At 44.1% G+C, this 13,124-nt stretch overlaps 1 protein-coding gene across 4 annotated transcripts in view; it reads left to right on the forward strand.

Moving 5' to 3' along the window:
* The window catches only part of Cdep (Chondrocyte-derived ezrin-like domain containing protein), a 35,025-nt gene that overhangs the window by 9,017 nt on the left and 12,884 nt on the right, over window positions 1–13,124 (forward strand). Inside the window, exons 3-11 of one of the 4 annotated variants that reach the window (NM_001104215.2) lie at window positions 3,024–3,256; window positions 3,379–3,600; window positions 3,666–3,909; window positions 3,964–4,124; window positions 4,186–4,260; window positions 5,978–6,084; window positions 6,326–6,441; window positions 6,508–6,763; window positions 7,219–13,022. In NM_001104215.2, coding sequence (NP_001097685.2) covers window positions 3,024–3,256; window positions 3,379–3,600; window positions 3,666–3,909; window positions 3,964–4,124; window positions 4,186–4,260; window positions 5,978–6,084; window positions 6,326–6,441; window positions 6,508–6,763; window positions 7,219–13,022 — 7,218 coding nt within the window. Of the gene's footprint in view, window positions 1–3,023; window positions 3,257–3,378; window positions 3,601–3,665; window positions 3,910–3,963; window positions 4,125–4,185; window positions 4,594–5,977; window positions 6,085–6,325; window positions 6,442–6,507; window positions 6,764–7,218; window positions 13,023–13,124 lie in introns of those variants that run through there. The other 3 variants (NM_001043211.2, NM_169022.2, NM_141248.4) reach the window with 3 other exon arrangements.

Consider the following 13,124-nt stretch of genomic DNA (forward strand, 5'->3'; position numbering starts at 1 on the left):
CACTTGAGGCGATGCCGCAGCTCCGTAAACGTTGTAAAGGGCCCCGGACAAAAATATTTCTACTCGAGTTTCATGCATCCGCTATCTGCATTCTTCTGCTGACATTTTTATATTTGCCTGTGGTAAACTGAACATTTTATACGAAAGAGGGAATCGCAGACAGTCGACAGCTGTTCTCGCCGTTTAAGGTCAAGGATTAAAGATCTATCGTTATACTATTTATGTTATTTAACTTACAAACTTAAAAGCACAACAAGAGGGGTCGCTACAGACCCGAGTTCTAACTAAAATACTACCAAATTTCAGTTCACAAATTCTTGTGACTTTTTTCCGTGGTAAATCAAATGTCCACATCAGCTAAAATTATTTTTCTCGCCGCATTGAAAATTCAATCATGTTGCAATTTATGCAGTGCTCACAAGTCCTTGTAAAGCACCTAGTACACGAAACGTTCTATATGTTTTGACATGGTTGCACTTTTTGTGAAACCCAACCCTCTAGATCTGTTTTACTGCAGGACTGCTATTTGCCAGTTTTTGCTTGTGTGTGTCGTCCCTTAACTAGAAATGCATATTGTTGCATTATTGATGAAGGCTTCTAATGGATTTTGTGTCTTGTAAATGGTAGTATGGTTTTGAATAGGAATGAGGTAGGAAAATATCCCAAAGGCGATGAGGATGTGGTCAAACTTGAGGCTAGCTCTTGAACTACCAAATGCATTTTCAAGTCAAAGTGTCACAATTACCTCCAAAGGAACGAGATCTCCGTAAAAGTGCGATAAATTTTGTGAAGGTGATAGCAGCTTATGATCTGTTTATTTTACTTATAGTTTTACTTTTCCGAATTTCTCTTATTTTCCTACCGAAAGCGTTTTCTGCTGCAAAATTTTTCTGCCCACGCACAATTTTAAAAAGCTTATCTCAATAATGAGATATTGCAGAATAATGTAAGCCCATTTGAAAATTAATAAAGCTATGACGCAAACTATTGCTTCCAAAGGTTGAGCAAAATTAAGCAACTTTTCTGGAAGAAACTTGTCATTAGCTAGTTGACAAGCCCAGCTCAATGGGGTTAGCGGAGGACATTCGATAGGCAAGAACAATACAAGTGGAACGAGATGAGAGGTCACGCCCTTTCACGCCTCTCTTCTTCGATTGCCAGAGTATAGACTCACATGCACTAATAAAATATATATGTATGATTGGTAATTAAACACAAACATACAGTAGTATAAATTATTATCTTAACAAAAACAAAAACGAGGTGCTCGACTCCCCGAATCTGGTCACAGAACAAAATTGGAAGCAATGTGCGGTTTTCTTCAGTGTATATGCGGCACCTGACTGCAGTGACTGATGCTCCTTGTCCCGCTTCTGTCTTTCAATGGCTACAAATTGAACAATCGAGAATATAGGGCCAACTTATCGCATCTGCATGGGTGCAAGTCGGTGGAAAGGTTGGTTGCATTGAAAAGCTTCCTGTCGTTTTGCCATTTCCGTTCGCAGTGCCTGCAGAAGTCGCGAAAGTTAATTGGCTTGTTGCGTAGTTGTAGAAGATTCTGAAATCGGCCTAAAAAGATAAATGGCTCTGGGGCACCAAGCCGCTCCCAATGAATGGCCAGCAGATATATGCATTTCAGCCCGTATGCCTAGGACAGGAAAATGTCATAGCTTGGGCGTGGCTCTAGCCCCATTGTGACTTCTGGCTGGAAACCAGAAAACCATGAGTGCGGAGGTGAAGGAGCCGAAGTGTGGGGCGACTTTTAGAGGAACTTTGGCACACATTCACCCCACTCTTGTGTGCCAAATTAATTAAAACATCCACGAACGGGGATGGGAGTGGTTTTTAAATTGTGCCAATAAAATTTCAGTTTTCAGACGAGTTTCTGAAAACCACTTAAAGACATCTCTAATTTCACCACAGAGGCAAGCACTTTTAATCATATGTGAATGATAATAATCCCGATAATAATAAAATACTTTAATGCAAATGATAGCTTCGACTTTAAAATCGATAATTAGTAATCTGACCATCAACAACTTCTTTTGACCTTTGCGCTAAAAAGCCGCAAAACCAATTTGGATATCAGCCAACGAATTGTATGCGCCCTATACCAGGAGGACTTACATACGTACATTTTGGAGCATCAAATATTTAAATAACACACAAAATGGGCAAAGGCAGGCTTAATACCACATTGGCACGCCTTTCTAAACATTTCACACTCTGATAGATTGTTGCCCGATTTTATGGGGCTGGCAACAAAATCGAATGGACACAGCACTCTGCTTGATTGGGTTCTTAGGGGCTAGGCGAATCCCCTACTTTGCCGCATGCCGTAACATCTGCGAAGGATTGGTTCTTGATCCCGAATTAATGTATGTCGCAGCTGCAAATTTAAATGGGGTTCCTGTTAGGTGTTATGCCGAGAATATTGGTGTTTCGAATGTGGTCCTTTAATATTTGTGAACCTAATTTATTAATTGTTGAAGTCAATTAGGTGAATGATTCTATGGCATTAAAACATTTATGTCCGAATTGGGAATGCCTCTGAGTGCTAATAATTTCATTAGAGAGGTGGATTTCCCATCCATATATTAAATTGATTGCTCCTTGATTGCCAAATAAGATTTTAGTTGGAAGCACTCGTATACTCGTATGCGTATAATGTGCTAGGCCTATTTTCGCTCTAAGTAACCACAACGATATCTGCTCACATCGCCCGTCGTCACTGATGCTTTATTCAACTTAATTGCTGCCGTCGACCCAATTGAAATTTATTCAAATGCAATCAGGCGCAACGCCCACAAAGTATTTGGATTGTGGCCTCATCTCCGATGAGCCGCAAACTGCATGATAAATTAGATATTCACGAGCTCAACGAATTCGGACATCTTGTCCACGCCCGAAGCCTTCTCATAGAACCAACAAGCTCAGTTATCAACCCGTCGGTGTCTGGGGTTTTTTGGCAAAATCTTAGTTTGATTTAACGCAGTGTCATTTCTCTACCTTTATTTTTATAGGCTAAAGCACTGGGCCGCGTGCTGTTTGAACAGGTATGCCGTCAGCTGAATTTACTGGAGGCCGACTACTTCGGCTTGGAGTACCAGGAAGTCTCCACACATACCAAATACTGGCTGGATCTGGAGAAGCCAATGAACCGCCAGGTGGGCCTCTCTCTTATCGATCCAGTGCTGCGCTTCTGCATCAAGTTCTATACACCCGATCCAGCGCAATTGGAAGAGGAGTACACCAGGTGAGTTAGGAAGTAAAGGATCGAGAACCAACCCAAAATGGTGGTGGTCTCAAGGCAAAACATATGCAGAGACTATTTCATTTTCAAAAGTGAATATATAAAGGTGTTTTTGAATTCTTTAGGTATTTGTTCTGCTTGCAAATCAAACGAGACCTGGCCACAGGCAGTCTGCAGTGCAACGATAACACGGCGGCCTTAATGGCAAGCTACATTGTACAGGCGTCATGCGGCGACTTCGTTCCGGAGGATTATCCCGACCATACTTATCTGTCCTCGTATCGCTTTGTGCCCAACCAGGACGCCACCATGCAGCGAAAGATTATGGAGAACCACAAAAAGCATGTGTATGTTAATTATTATGTCAAATAGTTTAAAGTTCTCTAAAGTTTTTTTTTTTTTCCCTAACCAGTGGTCAATCCCCGGCGGAGGCGGACCTTAACCTCTTGGAGACGGCTCGGAGGTGTGAGCTGTATGGCATGAAAATGCATCCGGCGAAGGATGTGGAAGGGGTGCCGCTTAATCTGGCTGTGGCCCACATGGGCATCACAGTCTTCCAGAACATCACGCGGATCAACACCTTCTCGTGGGCTAAGATACGCAAGATTTCTTTCAAGCGCAAGCGATTCCTGGTCAAACTGCATCCGGAGGGATATGTAAGCAGTTACTTTACTGCGTTTCCCGTAATAATAATTGTTATACTGCTTTAGGGATATTACAAGGATACCGTGGAGTTCTTCTTCGAGGGTCGCAACGAGTGCAAAAACTTCTGGAAAAAATGCGTCGAAAATCACGGATTCTTCCGATGCACTGCCGTACAAAATACGCCCAGGCGCAAAACTCGCGTTCTCTCGCGGGGTAGTTCATTCCGGTATGGCTTTCTTATCATTGAAATAAGGATATTAAATGTAATTATTTTATTCGCATTGCAGCTATAGCGGAAAAACCCAGAAGCAGATTATCGAGTTCGTTCGCGAAAATTATGTGAAGCGCCAAAACTTCCAAAGGTATAAAACGAATTCAAGCTGAGCATTACTTTTTAATCCCAGATTTGAACATCATAATTTCTGTTTGTGGTGTAACCAACTTAAAATAATGCTGACAAATTGCTTGAGTTCCTGAAGATATATATTTTCCTAACATTTATTGTTGACAAATAAATACATATATTAAGCTTTTGCTAGGCAGCTTATATTTTCCAAAGCAAAACCAAAAACCAATTTCGCCTCAAAATTCTAATCCAGTCTTGTACGAGCATTGAATATATGTAATATATTTATTCATATACAATTATACTTTTAAGCAAATACAAATAATATATTCATCAGCCTACATAGCCTAATCATCTTGACTTCGTTCTCATTTAACTCGACTCGTTTGTTCGTTATTTCTTACACATTTTATTACACTCGCTACATGTGGTTTTTGTTTATTATTTTCAATAAAATTTCTTCCTTCCCATCCAACTTATACGAAAATTCCAAAGAACACAACATGAAAAAAATAACTAACAAGATCACAATTGCGCCTTAGAAAAGAGAAGAGGATTTAAAAACCAATTGGTACAAAAACAGTAACTGCAAAAAATAAAAATAGCACCTAAGCTTAAAATAGTTCAATTAAAAATTAAAGAAACCCCAAAACAAAACCCCAAGTCTAGTCAAATGTACAACAAAGAATGACAAGCATTTCAATTACTATCGCTATTGATTTGACATTTATTTTCCGTATAAACATTTAAATGTTCTTTCTTGATTTACTTCACTTTCCAATGTGGGGGTGCTTAACCATATGTCAGTGTGTGTGTTGACCGTAATTCAGTTTAGTTTTAAAACAAATGTAGATGTAGATACAGTTTGATTTAGTGAACCAACCTTGCAACCGAATTGGCAACTCCAAGCATTCTGATTTCTTTTCCATCCATCCAATACAGCTACCTCCCCGTTCTAAGCCTCATTATTAAAAAATCCACCGATTGTGGTAAAAACTCATAACCAGTATGGCTTTCAACTAAAAATTATCATTTTAAGTAATCATTAATGCGAACTCCCCAAAAGCTCCTATTGTCGTACGTTTTTGTGTTTTGTTTATACTGTACCACAAGCATAACGGTTATGGTAAGCCAGCTAACACGTTAATACCCCTTTCCCACTGCTCCCCCTAAGTGTGTAGTAAGTTAGTCGGATGCTTCTACTACAAATATCCCCAAAGTCCAGACCAATGAGTGAAATAAACACTTTCGCGGTTGACACGTAATGCCGTAATTTACACATATTCAGAAAATACGTTTTTAAAACTATGTTTGACGTTCATTTTAGTTACCTGAAATACCCTTTGTTCGTAGAATCGATAGATCCGATCCCCAGTAGTACCGCAGAATATTAAATATGTATTCTCTACTTCTATAGTTGCATACTAACTAGCTGTCTTAACTACTCAGTTATCATTATCGTTTTTTATAATTTTAACTGAAATGACTTGGTTTAGTTAAGCAAACCCTAATTCTAAAACGAAACTAAAAACTTCTAATCAACTTGTGCTAAACAATAAAACAAAAATTTCCAACTAAAATATTCCCTTGAGAAACGGTAAAAACGCTAAACTAAAACCTTGAAAAAAAACGCTAAACCTAAAAAGAATAACTCAATACGAAACCGAACAAACAATACCTGAGCATGTGAAAATATAAAACGTGGTATCCTCTTGTCTTTTCTTTTGCTGCAGGTCTCAGTCATTCCGGCAAGGGCCACTGAATGCTAGTAGCCGAAGTCAATCGCATACGTATGTGAATTCCAGCATTTCAGCCAATCCCCTTCTCCCAATTGACACTGGTTTGTATTTATTTCGTTACTCGTTCTGATGAATATATCTATTCGATTCGATATCATTTTGTTCGCCTTGATTTCACTTTTGAGTTCGGGCTTAAGTTGCAAGCTGATGATGAATGAATAATGTATAATGCATAATTTATAGTCGAGTCGAGTCGAGTTATTGTGTTTTGATAGTGAATGCTCTATGATTTGTAACGTTTTTGGTTTTAATTCATCATTGCCTCTCTATTGCACGCTGCAGCGGCATGGGACTATCGCAATCAATGCAGCGACTCGATGACCCCTTCTCTGACGAAGAAGGCAGCGGATACCTTGGATCGCCGACGCGACAATCCTATCGGCCACATGCGTTCTCAAGTAAGTCCTTGTGGGCTTCGTCACATTCTGTATCTCAGCCAGTAACCGCCCAAACTGCCGCTACAGGTCACAGCAGCCCAGGTGGAGATCTATCAGACGAAGAACTATGCAGCGGACTCGCCAACCTCCCAGGAGGAAGCGGAATGCTCGGCGGCGGGGGCGGAACGGCAACACCACTCGGCAGTGGCTATGGACAAACTGAATTCGAACCGCTCACTTTCGCCCCAGGGACCGCAGTCGTGGACTTCGCCCAGTCACAGCAGCCACCACCAACAGCGCGGTCCCGATCCGGCTCGTGTGCATCCAGGCGATCACAATACAGGTGAGTGCCCGTCCAGTTTTTGGAGCCTATGAATATTGCGTTAGTTTTTAACATATTATTTAAGCTCAAGTTATCGTTTATATAAATGTGTAATTGAAAATAGTCTCCCCTCTTGGTTTAAGTTTTATATAATATATAATTTTATACATTGTATTAATTTAAGCAACTTATATTTTAAATGATTACTTTATTTAGAATCAAGGGTGCGGTACATATAATTATACCCTTCTAAATATTTAAGTTAATCTTACCATTTAGCAATAGTCTATTGTTTTTACCCACTACAAGTGGGGTTTTGTAACCTAATGATTTCTTTTTCAGTGTTCAGAATTTATTTTGCAGTTTGATCAGTTGAGCTCGGTTTTATTTCGGTATTGTTTTGTTTCCATAATCATGTGCCTGATTCGCGTTGATTTCCTAATTATCGGAATTGTTGTTTCATTCGGCGCGTTAAGGTCTGAGCCACTTGTCCCACTTGTACAGCAGCAGCACCCCTCGTCGAGTCTCAGTGGGATCCCAAGCGTTTGTCCCTGCGTCGCCGCAGCTCATCAGCATCAACACGCCCAGCAGCAGCACCAACCACAACACTATGCACAGCACCAGCACAGTGGTTCGTTCGGTGGATCTCAACAGCTCTATGGAGTTGGAGGAGGAGGCGGAGGATCCGGGAACTGCGGACACGGAGGAGGAGGAGGGGGAGCCTGTGGGGGAGGAGGAGGAGGAGGAATTAGTCGAGGAGGAAGTGGATTCGGACTTGACGGCATCTACCATCAATCGGGAGACTATGGGGGCAGCCTCAGCGGCGGCAGCATCGGCCTCGGCTTTGGGCTCGGGCTTGGCCAGTGCCCATCGTCCGCAGCTTCGGTCACAGGAGTCCCAGTCGCTAACTGCCACGCCAGTCCATTATAGCAGTACCAATTATTCGATGTCTAAGCAGTGCATGCTCAACAACGCCAATGCCAACTCGACCGAAACTGAAACGGACAACATAATCTACACCGATATCAACGACATGGGGCACTACAAGTATCCGGACTTTCACAGCTCTGCACACCAGGAGCACAAGATCTCGAATAGCGAGCACCTCAATCTTAACGAACGCAACGACATATATGCCACTGTAAATCGCAAAGCCAAGTCAAAGATTCGAGAGAAGCATTTTAGCGATGAGTTCATCGATCAGTCTATACTCCAGTACACGAGGGCCAAGCAAATGGGACTGAGTCAAGTTCCTGTTCTCCTGCAACAACCAAGCACCTCTGCCTATGCGGCTGCCCTTCAAGAAAGAAGTTACAACAGCGGAAGTTACCAGTATCATAACGATCTGAATCACCCCTCAGAGTCCTCATCCTCCTCCTACTTTGGGACTGGATTCGGCACTAAGCGGTATGGTCAGAGCGAGCGAACCAAGCTTGCCCAATCTGAAAATTACCTGACGCCTTCTCTGGACTCGCAAAGTTCCCGGCACACTCACTCACTTCCCCGGAACTCGGAGTTGTCTGGAGTTGATTCAGTAGATTCGTACGACAGCCACTACATCACCCATCATTCAGTAGGAATTCTTCCCCCCGGTCATCTGTCTTCTTCGTCAGAGAAACTTGATTTCCAGTTACCCTCTGGTAATCTCTATTCAACGACTCAATTTGTCAAGCCTGAAGATGCTTCTGCCCACTACATGGAAGATGAAGAGGAAGAAGAGGAAGATGAAGGCGAGAATATTTACGACCAGGTGGAGCGTGATTCGTGGCTGAAGAGTAGCTCTTGCAAAGATCTCTTCGAGCGCTACAGTAGCACATACTACGATCGAGAGCATTCTAAGCCAATGACTGCATTTGACAAAGAGTTTCTTTCCTCCAATCGTATTGACTCGCCAGTGACGCGATACGACGATTCCCGTCACTCATTGTATGTGGCCAAAAACCACTCGATCGATGCGCACCAAGGCTTCTCTCCATTGCCGCAGAGCAAGGTGTACTCATCCAGTTATCCTGGCAGTACTTACAATACCCAGGAGCACAAGCGCCAGCATGGTCACCATATGGACTATTCAGGTTCGCAAGACGACATCTCGCAGGACAGTTACGAACTTCTGGAGAAGTACGATATTGACTTCTTTGGAGGACGTGGCCGCTCCGAGGACCACATGCGCTCTTGTTCGCTTGATTCGGGCAACTACATTCCGAGCGACGACGAGTCGGTATCCGAGGGCCATCAGCAGCACAAGTACCGCTCGGAAATGGACGTCAAGTCAAAGTCAGCAGCGGATATTATGAATGAAATTTGGGATGCTGAGGATCCACGCTATCTGCCGCGCGAGAAGCTGTCTGTCAAGTCAGATGGGAACTTCTACAAGAAGATTCAGGAGGCTCTGGTCCGCACATCAAGCCTGGAGAGCCAGAGTGAAATGTTTGAAACGAAGATCTCACGCAGTTCAGATTCCAGTAAAAAATCGAGAGATAGTCTCTACCATACGGACAGCAAAAAGTCGAGAGAGACAACAAAGAGCAAGACGTCGGTAGCTTCTAGTCAGGACTCCAAGGAATCCTTGGTGGGAGACTGCTTTGGTCGGAACTACGAGATGCCAACCACCACCGGCAAGAAGGTAAAGCAGTTTACCAAGAAAGAGCTCTACGAGAAATTTGCTCAGTCCAGCCAGGAATCAAAAAGTGATTACTACGATGCCGTTGAAACCGGCTTAGAACACACACCCGAGGGGTTATACTCAAGGCCAAAAGTGAAAAGTCACGATTGCTTGCTATCTGACACGCATAGCTCCACTGCAAACAGTTCCTTCTATGACAGTCGTGACACTTACTCTACATTTCCCAGCAATAAGACACACAAGACCTCTAAGGTGCACTCTATAAGCCTGCAAAATGTGGAGATCGAACGCAACGCTAAGTCCTTTGGCAGCAAGTCACCGGAATCCGTATCGACTCCGGCCTCGGGAAAACGATGTCGAGAAAAAGATATACAGACAGGAGACTCTCTTGATCAGATGGCTCCTATTAAAAGGGGAAACTCACAGTCATGTAAGATCTCTGCTTTCCGTCGGCGATCTGATAGTGAGAATATCTTCAGCTTCGACCAGGATCGCATTGAGTGCATCCAAAAGTACACCAAACAGTGGGAGGGTCAGCAGCCCAAGGACGAAAAGAGCAAGCAGAGTCCGGAGTATCCACTCACTCCCGAACTTGTGTCGGAGTTTGAGAAGCAGCAGGCGCGCCTAATGGCCCACCAAAAGATAACACGTAAGGAGGAGCTAATTGCCAAAACGCACTTTGAGGAATATAACCCCATTATGGTGCCACTTAATTACTCTTCTCATGCTACGGTGGAGCGCACCAAAAGCGATCCGAACTCGCTGGCCAACCGTGCTCGTTTAGGAAGTAATTCTCGCCGGCATGTGCTTATGCATCAGAAGTCTATTGACTTAACCCCCGCAGACTCGAACTCCAGCGATGAGGATTACATCTACAAACAGATACCGAGTGCTCCACCTCTTTGCAAAGCACACGGCAATTTTGAAATTCCCAAGTGCTACGATGGAAGTGCTGCATCGCAAATCGCTCAGGAACTGCCAAAGACAGGCTTTGAGCTTCCGAAGAGCTTTTTCAGAGATTACGAAAGGCGTTTCACAAAAGTGTTAAAGGAGGATATTCCCTATGTGCTCCACAAGCGCCACATCATGAACGGAACAGCTCCTTCGCCAAGCGAAAAGAAACACACTAAGCCCAAGTCTCCAAAATCGCCAAAATCCCCCAAGTCACCTAAATCTCCGAAATCCCCTAAATCGCCAAAGGCTAGTTCCGGTGGTCTGGGACCTGGCTCTACAGATTTTCTGCCTGATATTCTCGACAGTCTCTTGCCTTCAGACACCAAAGAATTTCTTTTCACCCAAAACATTGACCTTTCGAAGGTGGACCCAATCACTTTGGAGATCGACAAGACCATACCGACAATTCATTTGTCTTCACCGAAACGGGACATCACAAAGCAGATGGATGCCTCAACGCTGGAGAAACTGAATAAAAAGCTCAGTCAGATCGAAAGCGATTCAGCAACCAGTTCGCGAACCGAGAGCATGCAGCAGCAAAAGCTGGAGCAAAAACAGATGGAGCTCATTCAAAGTCTTCGCAAGGAGCTCCAGGCCAACGCTCGAAAAGCTAATAAGCCAAGGGTTATTCCTAAGACCAAGTCGGCTGGGAAATCAAAGAAAGGCAAAACTCGAATCACCTCCTTCTCCTCCGATGACGAAAGCTTGGACTCGGATGATGTATTTGGTTCAGCGGAGGCCATTCCCGACCGCTTGGAGTTCTCGCCACCGCAGTCCCGCAAGGAGATCGAGTCCATTCTACGCATCGAGCAAAGCAGGCTTATATCGGCGGCGTGGGGTCGTGGACAAACAATGAGCTCCACAGAGATTGAGGGATCTCCCCCTCAGTGTAGGCGCCTTGCTGATCTGGAGAGTCGGTACCACACCCAAAAACTAGACCCTCAGTATGCCAATGCTACTGAATTACGACGAATCTCAGAGCGCTCTATTTCAATACCTTCGTCGGAGGACGAACCCCATATGCCCATGCGAGGACGTATTGACGAGTGCACGAATGACTATCAGAGGAACGAAAACATTCCTTCACCTATATTAGAGCATGCGGAATTTTTCCGTAGTAACGACGATATATATGAAACTTGCCACGAAGAGCGAATTACGGGCTCCGACATTGATTATACTCTAAAAAAGCAGACATCCAGCGGTTCCAAGTCCAAAGTAAAGTTAATCGAAGAGATAATCGACTCTTCGATTGTAATGCGTTCCAAAGGTCATGCTCCCATTTTGTTCGCTCATGCACGTCTGAATCTCTCTGAGGGATCAGTCTCCCTGCAGCGGCAGAAGGCCACACAGCAGCAATCTCCCACAACCGAGAGACGAACCAAAAGTCTAGACACTCCAGTTATTTCACTTCATCGCCTCCCTCCCATGAACGCGTTTTCTTCAAAAGACGACACCGTGGGCTTCGAGGAGGAGGCAGAGATTCTCGAGGAGAAGTCGTTGGAGCGAGAGAATCAAGCTACCGCGCAGGACGAAGATACCGCCGACAGCATTCACTCTTGCGCAGGTTCCATACCTACCCAAAGCAGTTATCAAACAAATGGTAGAGACTCCTTGCTAAGTGCAGTATCAATCGACACCGAGGAGGCCGAACTGCTTAACCAACTGCGGTACATAGAAAAGATTGCCTTACAGGGAGTCAAAATCAAGGACAAGAAGAAGTCGAAGATGAAGCTTAGGAGCGGTGATCATCTCATTCTAAATATACCGAAATACCGATTCACTGACTGGTCACCCTACAGTTCAGCTAATAGCTCCCGAAAGACCTCACCTGGGGTCTCCAGAGCCAGCAGCATTGAAAGTACTGGTAAAGGTAAGCTGAAAACATCGGAGCCATATAAGGGTAAGCCAGTGTCGAGAAGCCGACCTGAATCTCGACGGACCAGTGCCGATGATATAAAAGCACGAGACGGACGGGGTAGTAAGAAATCCAGTCCGAAAGAGCGGCCTCGATCCATCGAGATGCGTCGCCTGAGCAAGGACAAGAGCAAATCCCAAGAAGAAACTGAGGCAGATATCGCCAAGCGCAAAGAGCGCCAGCAGAAGCTATACGAATCAGCTATGAAACAAACCATCACTATGCTGAGTCCAGTGAAGGACACGTTGCCGGCTTTCCCCGCTCCCGGAGATAAAATTCTCGTAAAGACAGATGGGGACAAAATAATCATTGAAACAGAGTTTAAATCTAAAGCGGAGGATCACGTTCTGATTGCCAAGAGTCCCAGAAAACTTGATAATTCGCTTGTGAAATTTAGCCGCAGCTTTGACGAAGGGCGCAGCCCCGACAAGTTGGACAAAGCAAATCGCAGCTTTGAGGATCGCAATAAGTCCTTTGAAGACTCCGAGAAGTCAGACGCTCCGGAAGACATGCTCATTAAATCGCCAAAGAAAATTGCCAAGGCCCAGGAGCTGAAGCAGAAGATCGAGGGCAGCGTTGTACACAAAAAGATAGATGGAAAGTCGAGTAGCTTGGAGAGACCCGCTGAACATCATTACCTCGGTCCCGATGTCAAGGCTCGTAGTCTCGATGACAAAAGACAGGCGACCGAGGCAGCAAAAAAGAATGAGGAGAAGCCGGCGCCAGTGGTTAGGAGTGCCATTGGGGATCGTCGAATGTTTGCCCACCAATATCAAGTTCAAGAGGTAAGCAACAATATCATATTATTTGATTTTTGATTAGCGTTGCTTTGACTAAATTTTAATTCGATTTATGATTAGGGCAACGTTTAATCATAAAAAAATCAT

Source organism: Drosophila melanogaster, chromosome 3R, assembly GCF_000001215.4.
Source record: "Drosophila melanogaster chromosome 3R".
NCBI lineage: Eukaryota > Metazoa > Arthropoda > Insecta > Diptera > Drosophilidae > Drosophila > Drosophila melanogaster.